Source organism: Cervus elaphus, chromosome 19, assembly GCF_910594005.1.
Source record: "Cervus elaphus chromosome 19, mCerEla1.1, whole genome shotgun sequence".
In the NCBI taxonomy this organism is placed as follows: Eukaryota; Metazoa; Chordata; class Mammalia; order Artiodactyla; family Cervidae; genus Cervus; species Cervus elaphus.
The window spans coordinates 59570388-59587500 of record NC_057833.1 but is presented as its reverse complement, the minus strand read 5'-3'; the positions used below and the strand labels follow the sequence as shown (position 1 = coordinate 59587500).

The 17113-nt window shown below is 38.9% G+C and overlaps 1 protein-coding gene across 6 annotated transcripts in view; it reads right to left on the bottom strand.

Moving 5' to 3' along the window:
• The window catches only part of CCDC191 (coiled-coil domain containing 191), an 88122-nt gene that overhangs the window by 19270 nt on the left and 51739 nt on the right, over positions 1–17113 (bottom strand). For 5 of the 6 annotated variants that reach the window (XM_043874038.1, XM_043874043.1, XM_043874041.1 and 2 more), the window contains 2 exons: positions 15953–16035; positions 13792–13893 (listed from right to left, as the gene is read on the bottom strand). In XM_043874038.1, the coding sequence (XP_043729973.1) occupies positions 13792–13893; positions 15953–16035 (185 nt within the window). The remainder of the gene's footprint in view (positions 1–13791; positions 13894–15952; positions 16036–17113) is intronic. The other variant, XM_043874039.1, reaches the window with a different exon arrangement.

Below are 17113 nucleotides of genomic sequence, written 5' to 3'. Positions count from 1 at the left end.
AACAGAGAACTATGTTCCAAACAAAAGAGCAAGATAAACTTCCAGAAACCAATCTTAATGAAATGGAGGTAAGTGATTTACCCAATAGTGAAGTCACTCAGTCGTGTCCGACTCTTTGCGACCCCATGGACTGTTACCTACCAGGCTCCTCCATCCACTGGATTTTCCAGGCAAGAATACTAGAGTGGGTTGCCATATCCTTCTCTAAGAGATCTTCCCGACCCAGGGATTGAACCCAGGTCTCCCGCACTGTAGGCAGACGCTTTACCATCTGAACAATTATGGAAGTCCAATTTACCCAATAGTGTTTTCAAAATAATGGTGATAAGGATGCTAACTGATGTCAGGAGAGCAATGCACAAAGTGAGAATTTCAACAGAGATAGAAAATATTTAAAAGTACCAAACATCACACAGCTGAAGAATACAATAATTAAACTAAAAAATTCAACAAAGGAGTTCAACTAGACTAGAAAACTGAAGGAAAAAAGATTCAGCCAGCTTACAGACAGAACAGTGGAATTCATCCAATCAGAGAAACAAAAAGAAAAAATAATGAGAAAAAGTGAAAATAGCTTAAGGGACTAATGGGCTATCATCAAAGGGAGAATATATATATTATAGGAGTCCCAGAAAGAGAAAAGGGCACAAAGCTTATTTGGAGAAGTACTGGCTGAAAACTTCCCTAACCTTGATGAAACAGATATACAGGTTCAGGAAGCCCAAAAAGTATCAAATCAGATGAATCTAAAGAGACACACACAAAGACACTTTAAATTGTCCAAAATTAAAGACAAAGAATGTTAAAAACACTAGAGAAAAGTAACTTATATATAGTACAAAACCACCAGTGGATTTTTCAGCAGAAACCTTGCAGGCCAGAGAAGTGGGATGTTATATTCAAGTGATGAAAGAAAAAATTGCCAATTAAGAATATTCTACCCAGGAACAGTGTTCTCTAATCAGTAATATGAAAATACATTAAAGTATAAACCTACTAATAAAGGTAAATATATTGTTAAATTCAGAATACTCAGTATTGTAATGGTGATTCACTTAAAACTCTGGTAACAAGATAAAATAATTAAAAACAACTAAATAATTTGATACACAATATAAAAAGATGTAAAGTGTGACAGTAACACAAATATGGTGGCAGAAGTGTAAAAATGTAGAGTTTTTCTATGCATTCAAAGTTATCAGCTTAAAATAGACTGTTATGACTACAAAATGTTTTATATAAGCCTTATGGTAACCACAAACAATAAACTTACAGTAAATATACAAAATATAAATCACAGCACAATACATATAATCAAAAGAATTCAAGAGAGGAAGAAAGGGAAAAAAAAGAAAGTACAAAAGAGCTAGAAAATAATTAACAAAATGGCAAAATAGCAAGCCAACACCTATTAATAATTACTTTAAATGTACATAGATTAAATCCTTCATTCAAAAAACACAGAGTAGCTGAATGGACAAGACCTGACTATATGCTTTCAATGAGAGGCTCACTCCAGTTTTAAGGACACACACAGACTGAAAGTGATGGGATGGAGAAGATACTCTATGCAAACAGGTAGTTTGGATTGTAAGGAGAGCAGGGGTAGCTATATTTATATCAGACAATATAGACATTAAGCCTATATAAAACTATGACAAGAGACATTATATCATGATAAAGAAGTCAATCAAGAGGACGTAACAATTTAAATGATTTATGCACTCAACACTGGAGCACCTAAATATATATAAAGCAAATATTAACATTTTGAAGTGAGAAATAGGCAGAAATACAATAATAGTAGTGGATTTTGATAAGCCACTTCCAATAATGGACAGATCATCCAAACAGAAAATCAACAAGGACACACTGGACTTAAACAACAAGTTACATCAGATGGAATTAGTAGACATACACAGAACATTTTATCCACTGGCAGCAGAATACATATTTTTCTCAAGTGTACATGGAACATTCTTCAGGATAGATCATATGTCAGGCCATAAAACAAGTCTTAATAAATTTAAAAAGACTGAAATCATATCAAGCATATTTTCCAACTTCAATGTTATAAAATTAGAAATTAATATAAGAGGAAAACTGGAAAATTCACAAATATGTGGAGATTAAACAACATGATTCTGAACAACCAAGGGTCATAAAAGAAATCAAAAGGAAAATTAAATAAAGAATCTGATAAAATGAAAATGGAAACACAACATACCTGAACTTACGGGATGCAGCAAAAGCAGTTCTACTAGGTAAGTTTAGTCTTACATTAAGAAAAAAGATCTCAAATAAACAACCTGACTATACACCTCAAGGAACTAGAAGAACAAACTAAGCCCAAAGTTAGTAGTAGGAAGAAAATAAAGATTAAAACAGAAATAAATGAAATAGAGACTAGAAAGATGATTTAAAAGATCACAGAAGCTAAGAACTGTTAAAAAAAACAAACAACCCCCCCCCCCAGACAAACCATTAGCTAGCCTAAGGGAAAAAAAGACAAAGTCAGAAATGAAAGACATTACTACAGAAAACTGAGAAATACTAAGAATCATAAAAAGCTACTATAAACAATTAAATGCCAAAAAGTTAGATAACATAAGAAGAAATGGATAGATTCCTAGAAACATGCAACCTACTATGACTGAATCATGAAGAATTAGAAAACTGAACAGACTAATTACTGGTAAAGAGACTGAATCAGTAATCAAAAATCTTGGATTTGACACCAAAAGCAAAGGCAACAAAAGCCAAAATAAATAAGCAGGACTACATCAAACTAAAAAGCTTCTGTACAGGAAGGGAAACCAACAACAAAATGAAAACACAACCTATGGAATGGGAGAAAATATTTGCAACCACATATCCAGTAAAGGGTTAATATCCAAAATATATAAGGAACTCCCATAACTCAAAAGCAAAAAAGAAAAAAAAACACAACAAAAAACTCATTTGAAAAAATGGGTAAAGGATCTGAACAGACTATTTTCCAAAGAAGACACACACAAGTGGCCAACAGGTATGTGTAAAAGTGCTCAATATCACTAATCATCAGGGGTATACAAATCAAAACCACAATAAGCTATCACCTCACACCTGTTAGGATGGCAATTAACAAAAAGACAAGGGAAAACAAATGCTAATGAGGATGTGGAAAAAAGGGAACCCTTGTACACTGTGGAGGAATGTAAACTAGTACAGCCACTAAGGAAAACAGTATGGAGGTTCCTCAATAAATTACAAATGAACTACCATATTACCCAGCAATCCTACTTCTGAGTATATATCCAATAGGAAACAAAATCACGATCTCAAAGATATATGTGTAGTCCTGTATTTATTGAAGCATTATTCACAATAGCCAAGGAATGGAAACAAAGTAGGTATCCAGTGACACATGATAAAAAAATTTACTATTGATACTCACAATGGAATATTACTCAGCCTTAAAAAAGAAGGAAATACTATCATTACTGACAATATTGATAAATTCTGAGGGCATTATGCTCAGTAAAATAAGCAAGACTGAGACAAACACTGAGTGGTATCACTTATATGCGGATCTTAAAAAAAAAAAAGTTGAACTTACAGAAACAGAGAGAGAAATGCCAGTGCCTTTTGAGGTAGGAGAAATAGGCAAGGCCCAGAAAAAGGGTACAAATTTTCAGTTACAAGATGAATAAGGTCTGAGAACCTAACGTGTAACAAGGTAACTATAGTTGATAATATTCTCACAATTTTGAAATTTACTAAGTGAGAAGAATGTAAGTGTTCTTACACACATGCACAATAAATATGTAAGGTGATGGACATATTAATTAACCCAGTGGGAATCCCATATTGTATGTACATTTTAGTAACTTACAGTTTTGTCAATTACACCTCAATAAAACTGAACAAAAAGTAAAGATGCAATGACCTGAAAACTCATGAATTTCATTTCAACAAATCACTAATTACTTTAATTTGAATATGTAACCACCAAATAGCATGTTAATCATGGTAACAGAACTCTGGAGCATTAAAAAAAAAAGGAAGCAACTCTGCCAAGAAGGGGAGAAAAAGTTCCTCATGAGTCCTACAGGAATCAGAGCTATGCATATCCTTTGAATAATTATTCAGGATTGTTCACAGAAATGATTTACATCTCACGAAGTTACTAGAAAGTAAAACATTCAGTTAAGAGAGAAATCACTATTTCCTCCTTATTATTATGGAAAACAGAAATATAGCCCCTTCATTTAGATCATGGGGTAGAAATTTATATATGAATAACTTCAAAGATACTCCATTAAAAGTACAGTGGTGGCTGTTATGAAAGTCACAGGAGTAAAAGCAAAGACTTCACACTTTCTTCACAGTAGTCAGTTTCAGCAGTAAAAACTAAAAAAACTCTTAATTTAAGCTTCTTTGTCTTCATTTCCTACAATTTCACTTGAAGAAAATGGTTGTAGTGAATTGGCTGATTCTGACAAACTACTTAATAGTCTTGAGTCTCCTCTGAGGGGGAAAAAAAAGAGAGAAGGCACTGGAACATTTCTAATATGGGAGGGATATTTGCTCTGATCTTCCAAGCCAAACTACTTGTATCTGTACACATTTCTCACTGAAAAGGAAATGTCCATATTCTCCAAAGAATTAAATTACCAAAATTACCCTCATAATCTTTATTACAGACACTTTATATATTGAATTGAGTGGACAGAAACAAAAATTATTTATAAGAATCTTCTTATGACCAACAAGGGCTTCCCTGATAGCTCAATTGGTAAAGAATCTGCCTGCAATGCAGGAGACTCGGGTTTGATTCCTGGGTTGGGAAGATCCCCTGGAGAGGGAAATGGCAACCCACTCCAGTATTGCTGCCTGGAGAATCCCATGGACAAAGGAGCCTGGTGGGCTACACTCCATGGGGCCACAAGAATCAAACATGACTTAGTGACTAAAGCACCACCAAGACCAACAAGAGACAGCCAAGAGTTAAGCGGGGAGGAAAACAAAAGGTGGCCATTTTCACATCCACTGAAATGTCCCTCTAGCATCAAGGCAGCAGTTGCAAATTGCAGACAGGTATCTAACACAGACAGTCTCTGGAGAAGCCCTTGGCCTTGGCTAATCCTATGCATATGCACACCAGTTATCTTCAGTTATAATACAACTCTATGGCTGGTGTTGTAGGATCTTAAGCAAAGCCATTTTCAGATGGTTTGTGGGGGGAAATGGCCTATTTAACTAATTAACTAATTTTTATTGGAGTATTGTTGATTTACAATGTTGTGTTAGTTTCAGGTGTACAGCAAAGTGAGTCAGTTATACATATACATACATTCATGCTTTTTAAGATTCTCTTCCCATACTGGCCATTACAGAGTATCAAGTAAAGTTCTCTGTGCTACACAGCAGGTCCTTATTAGTTATCTATTTTACATTATAGTAGTGTGTATATGTCAGTCCCAATCTCCTAACTTATCCCTTTCCCCAAATTCCTAATTTATTTATCCCACTCACCTTTCCTCTTTGGTAACCGTAAGTTTGTTTTCTATTTCTGAAACTCTATTTCTATTTTGTAGATAAGTTCATTTGTACCCTTTTCTTAGATTCCACATATAAGCGATATCATATGATATTTATCTTTCTGTGTCTAACTTACTTTACTCAATATGACAAACTCTAGGTCCACCTATGTTGCTATAAATGGCATTATTTTGATCTTTTATTTTATGACTGAGTTATATTCCACACGGTATATGTACCACATCTTGTTTATCTAGTTCTCTGTTGATGGACATTTCGGTTGCTTCCATTATTGTAAATTATTGTAAATTTATTGTAAATAGTGCTGATTATTGTAAATAGTGCTACAATGAACACTGGCTGTATGTATCTTTTCCAACTAGGGTTTTCGACTTTTTTGGATAAATACCCAGGAGTGGGATTGCTGGATCATACAGTAGCTCTATTTTTAGTTTTAAGGAACTTCCACACTGTTCTCCATAGTGACTGCACCAATTTACATTCCCACCAACATTGTAGGAAGGTTCCCTTTTCTCCACACTGTCTCCAGCATTTATTTGTTTGTAGATTAAAAAAAAATTCCACTTTTCCATGGAAAAGTAGAAAAACATTAGTAGAAGATCAAGAGATCTTCTTGAGCCAAAATTCTGTTTTCATATATAGCAATTTAGATGTGTATTTCCTGCCTTGATTAAGGATTCCTCAATATAGTTGATTGTGTTTTACTATTATTACTATATTTTCCACTTACTTGTATATAAAATGTCCATAATGCCTGCATCTAAGATTTACTGGGAGGATAACATGAAACGAAAGTGTCTGCCTTGAGATGACGCTTATACTGGGGTGGGGGGCGGGGGTGGGGGTGGAGGGTGATCTATGCACCTAAGGTTTTACAGAGCATACTTCACTCAGGCTAAAAAGGAACACAAAATCAGGGTATCTTTCTGATTTAAATTACTCAACAAACAACATGAAACAAATGAGTCATTTGTTTCATGTTGTTTGTTGGGTATCCTCTTTGCACAGGATTGCAAAGAGTCAGGCACAATTGTAAGCATGCTTGCATACACACACATACAAATGAAAACTGAGTGTTAGTTACTGAGTCATTTCCAACTCTTTGTGACGCCATGGACTGTACCCCGCCAGGGTCCTCTATCCATGGAATTCTCCAGGCATGAATACTGGAGTAGGTTGCCATTCCCTTCTCCAGGGGATCTTCCTGACCCAGGGATCAAACTTGGATTTCCCACATAAGCAAGCAGATTCATTACTGTCTGAACCACCAAGGAAGCACATATATGTATGTATGTATATATACATATATATATATTTCCATCACTACTGCTTTGAAAGAAAGACAAGGAATTACAGCAAGGTTAAGAAGAATAACAGAGTGCCTGATGAACTTTTGACACCATTCTCACACCTTGCCTTCGATCCTTTATAAGTCACCCTTTCATTGTGCTCTGGGACGTATTCCCACTTAGGCACTCCTGTAATTTATGGTCTTTGCTCTACTGTATCATGATTTTTTCTCTCACTACTAGACCATTCCCATAAATATGCAAATATGTACTGGTACCGCCCATCTTTTAACAAAATAACACAAAAAAGAACAAAAGTTCTTCTTTGACCCCATGTGACCTCTACCACATGCATGGTCTCTATTGCCTCACCACCTATTCTTTCATCAACTTCCTGAAATGGGGCTCCCTTCCCAGCAGTCCACTAAAAGCACTCTTGTCTATGTCATGAGCAATCTCCATGTTGCCAAATAAAAGTTTGTCTGTCCTCTTTTTAACTGTACCCAGCAGCATTTAGCCCAGTTAACTACCATCACTTCCTTCTAGAAATACTTTTTTTCTCTCAGCTTTTCAATAACAATTCTCTTGCTACTCTTTCTACCTCACTAGCTCAGCCTCTTGAGTAGTTATTCATATACTCTCAGACATGATCCTGGATTTTTGCATTTCTTCTCTCTCCACATAATATCCCAAGTTGATTTCATTCATGTCTAGAGCATTAAAACACTGACATGTTTTTGATGGCCAGATTCCTTACTGTAATCTTGATATCCAAGCTTACATATTCAAGTGCCTATATAATGTTTTCATTTCGATGTCTAGTAGGTGTCTCATATTTAACCTGCCCCTTGTGGACCTTGGGGCTTCCCGGTGGCTCAGATGGTAAAGAATCTGCCTGCAATGCAGAAGACCTGGGTTTGATCCCTGGGTTGGGAATATCCCTGGGGAAGGGAATGGCAACCCACTCCGGTATTCCTTCCTGGAGAATTCCAAGGACAGAGGAGCCTGGCAGGCTACAGTCCATGGGGTCACAAAAAGTCGGACATGACTGAGCGACTAACACTTTGGACCTCCCAGAGGCCGCCTTAGAACAAGACCCAGTTTCCCCCTCAGACAGTCTCTCCCACTAGGAAGCTTCCATAAGCCTCCTATCCTTCTCCATCAGAGAGCAGACAGACTGAAAACCACAATCACAGTAAACTAATTATCTGATCACATGGACCACAGCCTGGTCTAACTCAATGAAACTATCAGCCATGCCATGTAGGGCCACCCGATATGGACAGATCATGGTGGAGAGTTCTGACAAAACGTGGTCCACTGGAGAAGGGAATGGCAAACCACTTCAGTATTCTTGCCGTGAGTGAAGAAGGAATTCATAGGGCCTGGACTCCATCTTAGGCCTGTTCATGCTGATCATGCTCGGTCATCTCTCCAATGGACTCTGAACTCTGTGTTTAGTGTCTATGGAAACGACAACAGAAGGATAAGACCCCCTCCGGACTGGGGAATCTTGAAGATCGTATCCAGGTTACTCATCGCCTAAGAGAACATATACACTAATCATCCCTTCCTCCAGACAGGCCATAAATTTCTCTGTACCTGTCGGAGTGTAACCTTGTGCTTATTGATTATTGGCTAATTGTTCAACTGTCTGAGCACACAGCACATGAGTGATGGGGTTATTGGGATTGTATTTACCCTTCCTTAGTTTATGTAAGTCTCAAGGAATTTAGGGTGGTGGGTTTGGACATGTACACACGGGGTATAAAAGATTTTCACAAATGCTGGTTGAGGTCCTTGGCTAAGAGGAGACTTTGCCTTGGGCTCGCCGGTGTAATAAACTGCACTCCACTATCTGCATTGTCCTTCTGAGTGAGTTTGTTTCCCAGAATGTGTGGCTACAACATGAGAACCCTATGAACAGTATGAAAAGGCCAAAAGATAGGACACTGAAAGATGAACTCCCCAGGTTGGTAGGTGCCCAATATGCTACTGGAGATCAGTGGAGAAATAACTTCAGAAAGAATGAAGGGACAGAGCCAAAGTAAAAACAACACCCAGTTGTGGATGTGACTGATGATGGAAGTAAAGTCTGATGCTCTAAAGAGCAATACTGCAAAGGAACCTGAAATGTTAGGTCCATGAATCAAGGCAAAGTGGAAGTGGTCATACGGGAGATGGCAAGAGTGAACATAGACATTTTAGGAATCTGCAAACAAAAATGGACTGGAATGGGTGAATTTAACTCATATGGCCACTATATCTACTACTGTGGGCAAGAATCCCTTAGAAGAAATGGAGTAGCCATCATAGTCAACAAAAGAGTCTCAAAAGCAGTACTTGGATGCAATCTCAAAAACGACAAAATGATCTCTGTTCGTTTCTAAGGCAAACCCTACCCATCACAGTAATCCAAGTCTATGCCCCAACCAGTAATGCTGAAGAAGCTGAACAGTTCTGTGAAGACCTACAAGACCTTCTAGAACTAACACCCAAAACACATGTCCTTTTCATCTTAGAGGACTAGAATGCAAAAATAGGAAGTCAAGAAATAACTGGAGTAATGGGCAAATTTGGCCTTGGAGTACAGAATGAAGCAGGGCAAAGGCTAACAGAGTTTTGCCAAGAGAACGCACTGTCATAGCAAACACCCTCTTCCAACAACACAAGAGGAGACTCTACAAATGGACATCACCAGATGATCAATACTGAAATCAGACAGATTATATTCTTTGCAGCCAAAGATGAAGAAGCTCTACACAGTCAGAAAAAACAAGACTGGGAGCTGACTGTGGCTCAGATCATGAACTCCTTATTGCCAAATTCAGATTTAAATTGAAGAAAGCAGGGAAAACCACTAGACCATTCAGGTATGACCTAAATCAAATCCCTTATGATTATACAGTGGAAGTGACAGACAGATTCAAGGGATTAGAGAGGGATTAGATCTGTTAGACAGAGTGCCTGAAGAACTATGGATGGAGGTTCGTGACATTGTACAAGAGACAGGGATCAAGACCATCCCCATGGAAAAGAAATGCAAAAAGGCAAAATGGTTGTCTGAGGAGGCCTTACAAATAGCTGTGAAAAGAAGAGAAGTGAAAGGCAAAGGATAAAAGGAAAGATATGCCATTTGAATGCAGAGTTCCAGAGAATAGCAAGGAGAGATAAAAAAGCCTCCCTCAGTGATCAATGCAAAGAAATAGAGGAAAACAATAGGATGGGAAAGACTAGAGATCTCTTCAAGAAAATTAGAAACACAAAGGGAACATTTCATGCAAAGATGGGTACAATAAAGGACAGAAATGGTATGAACCTAACAGAAGCAGAAGATATTAAGAAGAGGTGGCAGGAATACACAGAAGAACTATACAAAAAAGATCTTCACAACACAGATAATCACAATGGTGTGATCACTCACCTAGAGCCAGACATCCTGGAATGCTGGAAAACTCAGGAGTGGCCACAGGACTGGAAAAGTTCAGTTTTCATTCCAATCCCAAAGAAAGGCAATGCCAAAGAATGCTCAAACTACCGCACAACTGTACTCATCTCACACGCTAGTAACGTAATGCTCAAAATTCTCCAAGCCAGGTTTCAGCAGTACATGAACCATGAACTTCCAGATGTTTAGCTGGATTTAGAAAAGGAGAGGAACCAGAGATCAAATTGCCAACATCCACTGGATCATAGAAAAAGCAAGAGAGTTCCAGAAAAACATCTACTTCTACTTTATTGACTATGCCAAAGCCTTTGACTATGTGGATCACAACAAACTGTGGAAAATTCTGAAAGAGATGGGAATACCAGACCACCTGACCTGCCTCCTGAGAAATCTGTATGCAGGTCAAAAAGCAACAGAACTGGACATGGAACAACAGACTGGTTCCAAATTGGGAAACGAGTTCATCAAGGCTGTATATTGTCATCCTGCTTTGTTAACTGATATGAAGAACACATCATGAGAAACGATGGGCTGGATGAGGCACAAACTGCTGGAAGCACAAGAAATATCAATGACCTCAGATATGCAGATAACACCACACTTATGGCAGAAAGTGAAGAAGAACTAAAGACCCTCTTGATCAAAGTGAAAGAGGAGAGTGAAAAAGTTGGCTTAAAACTCAACATTCAGAAAACTAAGATCCTGGCATCTGGTCCCACTCACTTCATGGCAAATAGATGGGGAAACAATGGGAACAGTGGCTGACTTTATTTTTTTGGGCTCCAAAACCACTGCAGATGGTGACTGCAGCCATGAAAAGACACTTGCTCCTTGGAAGAAAAGTTATGACCACCCTAGACGGCATATTAAAAAGCAGAGACATTGCTTTGCCAACAAAGGTCCATATAGTCAAAGCTCTGGTTTTTCCAGTGGTCATGTATGGATGTGAGAGTTGGACTATAAAAAAAGCTGAGTGCCGAGGAATTGATGCTTTTGAACTGTGGTCTTGGAGAAGACTCTTGAGAGTCCCTTGGACAGCAAGGAACTCCACCACACTTTCACAGGGAAGATCAAGGGAGAGTTCAGATAAAGTCCCCATCATGGGTCTAGCTGGGGCAGAGGAACAGCAACTTCTGGAAAATCTGCCCAGACTCTTCTTCTGGCCTTCATCTGCAAGCAGCACCACCTGAAGGCATTAGGCTGAGGCTGCTGCCACTGGGGGAGGGGAACTCTGACCAGAATAACCTCCTTATCTCATTTAAGTGTAGAAGGAACCTCACAAAGCGAAGTGCTATAAGATCACAGACAGAGACAGTGCAGACTGAAAGAAGGGAGCACAGGGGCAAGGAAAATCTCTGACCCTAGAGTAAGAGCCAAAATTCTTCTGAATGGCCAATACTGTGCACTCCAAAGAGTGAGATTCATCACAACATTAGAGAATGCTCCACTCATCCTCAGCACACCACTGTGCTAGCAAACCTCATAATGACAGTGGAGTACAACTGGAGGACTGCCAAGAGACAGGTTTCCTCAGGGAACCACACAAAGGGAAGACCTAGAGCCAAAAGAGGGGACAAAAAAATAGTCACTAGAAAAAACTGAAGTCTATGGTGCTCATAGCAACAACAAACTTCAAACGTAGACTGACTCCTGGCTAGATTAACACAAATCTCCACACTAAAGGCCCATTTACCTCAGTTTCCATTGCCCTGTACATGTCTGGCTTTCAACAACAAAAAATAAAGACATTAAAAAATAAGAAATTAACACAGTCTGAAAAGATAAAGCCATCATCAGAACAAAACCCACATATCACAAAGATGTTGGAACTATCAGAGAGGGAATTTTAAATAACTTATGATAAGCTCTAAGGGTAGGACTAGTATACTTATAAGAAGAGACACCAGAGAACTTACATACTGTCACTCTCCCCTTCTGTGTACATGCGCCAAGGAAAGGACATGGGACGATACACTGAGAAGGTGGTCTTCTGCTGCCAGGAAGAGAGCTCTCATCAGAAACCAACCATGCTAGCACCCTGATCTTCAACATCCAGCCTCCTAGACTGTGAGAAAATTAAGTTTTCTCATGTAAGCCACCTGCTCTGTGGTGTTTTGTCATGGCAGTCCGACCATCCTTAGGTTTACTGAATGCCTTCTTCACTATCGTGATTTCCACACAGCATTGCTTCTGATCACGGAACTCACTTGACAGCAAAAGAAGTGGAGCAATGGACCCATACACATGGAATTTACTGGTCTTACCACCACCCTGAAGCAGCTTGCTCGCCAGAATGGTGTTATGACTTTTGGAAGACCAAGTTGCAACACCAGTTAGGTGGCAGTACCTTGCAGGCCTAGGGTAAGGATCTCCAGAAGGCTGTCTATACTCTGAATCAGCATCCAATATATGGTACTGTTTCTCCAGGAAGCTAGGGGTAGAAGTGGGAGTGGCACCATTCACTAGGAAAATTTCTGGCTTCCTTTTCTTACAAATAAATGTTCTGTTGGCCTAGAGATCTTGGTTCCAAATGGGGGAATGCTTCCATAAGGAGATACACAATGATTCCACTGAACTGAAAACAATGCCACCTAGGCCTTGTGGGTTCCTCAAGCCTCTGAATCAAAAGGTAAATAAGGAAGTGCTGGCTGGGGTGACTGACCCTGGTCACTAAGGGGGAATTGGTACTACTCCTCAATGGAGGTGAAGAAGAATATGACTGGAATACAGGAGAACCCTTAGGGTATCTTTTAGTATTATCATGCCCTGTGATAAGGTGAAAGGAAAACTACAACCCAATCCATGCCGGACTACTAACAGGCCAAACCCTTCCAGAATGAAGGTTCAGGTCACCCCATAACTAGCAGAGATGCTCACTGAAGACAAAGGGGTAGTGGCTAGTGGAAGAAGGTAACTATAAATACCAACTACATCCACTTGACTGGTTACAGAAATGAAGATTGGAATTGTCATAAGTATTCCCTTCTTATTTTGCTGTGAGTATGTTTGTGCGTATATGTATCTTGTTCTATTTCCACTCTTATTCTCTAATCATGTAACAAAAGATGTACTGACTTTGTGTCATGGTATTTCAGTACTGTTAATTTTATATTATAGCATTTAAGTTAGGGGATAGAAAGGAGAAGGATAAACATCATTCAAGGACTTTACTTCCTCTTCTGGGAAAGGGGTTAATTCATTTTCAGTTGCATGCAGGATAGAACTTTCTGGCCAACCCAATACTTTGAAGGAAATATACTCAGAATCCATAAAGGGGATCTCACCTAACCCTGGTTAGAAAGGAGGGTGGGGCAAGGCAGGAAAGGCTAACTGGGTTGAGTTAAGATCTGAGGAGTGAGCAGGTTGTTATTAAGTAAGGTAGAAAAGAGGGTGGAGGTGAGAGAAGAGTGTTCTAGACAGAAATTCTGGGGAGGGAAGGTGCATAGGACTATAGGATCACACACAGCAGGCTTCATGGGATAGGTGGCTGACCAAACAGAAACTACTAACCATTTTCTTCAGTCTCTTCTCTTCTCTTTTTTTCTCAAGCTGAGCCTCCTTTTCTTCTGCCTCCCTCTTCTGACGCTCCTCCTCTTGGGCCTTTAACTGGGCCTGATCAAGATTAGAATTTGTAAAAATCAGACCCTCAATTTGCACAGAAATAAGATTGTTTATGTTGAGGAAAGTCCACTATCTACCAAAGTGCTCACCCAGTCTCTGGAAGAAGCCTGCACTATGTATTAAAAGTAGAAAACCCAAGTAACAGGTGGTCAGTTGTATAACTTAACTGTTTCTCCAAAGGGATTCTCTTCTACTTGGGAAGATGAGGCTGAACATGAATGAGACCATTAACTTTTCATCATAAAATGATTACTCTTTAGTTCTTATTTCATTTATGAAATACTAAGTCCAAACTATACACAGTATAAGAAAAAATTTTCTTCCATTTCACCAAAACAAACAAAACTGTTAGAACTATTTATTTTTTCTTGCATGCTCAGTCGCTTTAGCTGTGTCCGAACCTTTGTGACCCTATGGACTGTAGCCTGCCAGGCTCCTCTGTCCATGGAATTCTCCAGGCAATAATACTGGAGTGGATTGCCATTCCCTTCTCCAGGGAATCTTCCCGACCCAGGGATTCAACCTGGGTTGCCTGCATCGCAGGCGGATTCTTTACTGCTGAGCCACCAGGGAAGCCCCTACAAAATTTCCTTTTGGCAGTCCAGATCAAGACTTTGGAAGGTTAAGAATTTCCCACCTTTAAACTATAAGCAAGGTGAAAAGACAGCCTTCAGAATGGGAGAAAATAATAGCAAACAAAGCAACTGACAAAGAATTAATCTAAAAATATACAAGCAGCTCCTGCAGCTCAATTCCAGAAAAATAAACAACCCAATCAAAAAATGGGCCAAAGAACTAAACAAACATTTCTCCAAAGAAGACATACAGATGGCTAACAAACACATGAAAAGATGCTCAACATCACTCATTATCAGAGAAATGCAAATCAAAACCACAATGAGGTACCATCTCAGGCCAGTCAGAATGGCTGCTATCAAAAAGTCTATAAACAATAAATGCTGGAGAGGGGGTGGAGAAAAAGGAACCCTCTTACACTGTTGGTGGGAATGCAAACTAGTACAGTCACTATGGAGAACAATGTGGAGATTCCTTAAAAAACTGGAAATAGAACCTCCATACAACCTAGCAATCCCACTGCTGGGCATACACATTGAGGAAACCAGAATTGAGAGACACGTGTACCCCAATGTTCATCACAGCACTGTGTACAATAGCCAGGGCATGGAAGCAACCTAGATGTCCACTGGCAGACGAATGGATAAGAAAGCTGTGGTACATATACACAATGGAATATTACTCAGCCATTAAAAAGAATGCATTTGAATCCGTTCTAATGAGGTGGATGAAACTGCAGCATATTACACAGAGTAAAGTAAGTCAGAAAGAAAGACACCAATACAGTACACTAACACACATATATGGAATTTAGAAAGATGCTAACGATGACCCTATATCCGAGACAGCAAAAGAGACACAGATGTAAAGAAAAGTCTTTTTGACTCTGTGGGAGAAGGCAAGGGTGGGATGATTTGAGAGGGTAGCGTTGAAACATGTTATTATCATATGTGAAGTGAATCGCCGGTCCAGGATCAATGCATGAGACAGAGTGCTCAGGGCTGGTGCACTGGGATGACCCTGGGGGATGGGGTGGGGAGGGATGTGGGAGGGGTGTTCTGGATGGGGAGCACACGTGTGCCCATAGCTGATTCATGTTGATGTATGGCAAAAACCACTATAATACTGTAAAGTAATTAGCCTCCAATTAAAAAAAAAAATTACCCACCTTTGTAAACTTATCAGGTTGAACATTCACCCGTTACACATCAGTCTTGGTTATGTGTAAATCTCCTAATTTGCTAGCTCTATCAACTTTCAAAACATTTCATTGTTGCTATACTAATGATGCTGATGCTCCTTCTCTTCATTTTCCTGAAACTATTACAGAGTTCAGGCCAGGAGGCAAAAAGCCATATCCAAAGTTGGTGTTATGCTACTGTCTTAGTGGCCTTAAACAACCTAGGTTTCAGTTTTTAATGAAGGCCTATACAGATCCTTTTTCTTGCCTCAGTTTGCATTCTTGATTTATTACCAATTTCTCCTCTTCTTGTTTTTTCTTCTTCTCTGCCAAGATCCGCCTACGTTCAGCTCGCTGAACTGCTCTCTCTTCCATGGCTAGAAAACAGTAAGAGTTCCAAAAAATATAAGGAACACTGGAAAAGAAATGTCTCCATTTTATGGTAAAATTTAGTGTTAAAGTTTTCTTTTCTATGTTTCACAATGCCAAATATATATATATACACACACACACACACACACATATATGTGTATATATATGTGCATAAAATTTATATAAAAATACAATTACAGAAATTGTAATTATACAGCATGTATAGGTATATACACACACACACACACATCCTACAGGTTAAGGACTGACAATCCCATCCTTGGCCATGATGAACAATTTTCAGATTATGTTTTTGTTCACATTTCTATTAGAATTGTTCACTGGTTGAAATAAGATAATGTGTCTTGAAGAAACTTTTAGTACGTGAAATCCAGAAACAATTTGGCAATTCCTTTAATGAATGTCAAAAACTTTAATTACATCTAACAAATATTTTGAGAACAGAATCACTCCTCAAATACCATTGAATTTGCTACTTTCTCCTAGGTTACTATGTATGTCTGTATATGTGACAACAACAACAAACAAACTGAGGTTTGGGGTCATGATGACCACATTTTAAACTAGTTTTAGGGCCGGGATATCCAGATGGGCAGGAAATGGAATTGTACTAGGCATCTGAAGAACTGGCATCTGAACGAATTTAAGTGTCAGACTCCTGTTCTTGACAGTTTATTAAATATCGATCCAAAAGAAGCAAATGTGCAAGATGGCCTGATAATGTGACTCTGTCACCAGCTGAGGTTTCATGCAGAGGGGCGTGGGTGGGAGGAGTATCAAGTTCTGCTCACCTAACTCAGCCAATGGTTACTTTAGGTTCCTTGTGCTGTGTTACAGAGAAGAAAATTGAAGTCCAAGTTTCAAGAATTAAAAAAAAAACCCAGCAGGCTATTTCTTATAAAGTGTTGGCTTTGCTGGAAAAAGAATAGTGTGGCACACAGATGGCAGGAATGAGACTGTCTTTAAGGAGGCAGAAATAAGATTAGAGGATTAAAGTGAGAGCCCCAAGAGGCAGAGCCTGTGGTAATATGCCCTTTTTTCATCTTTTCTAGAGCTAGTCAT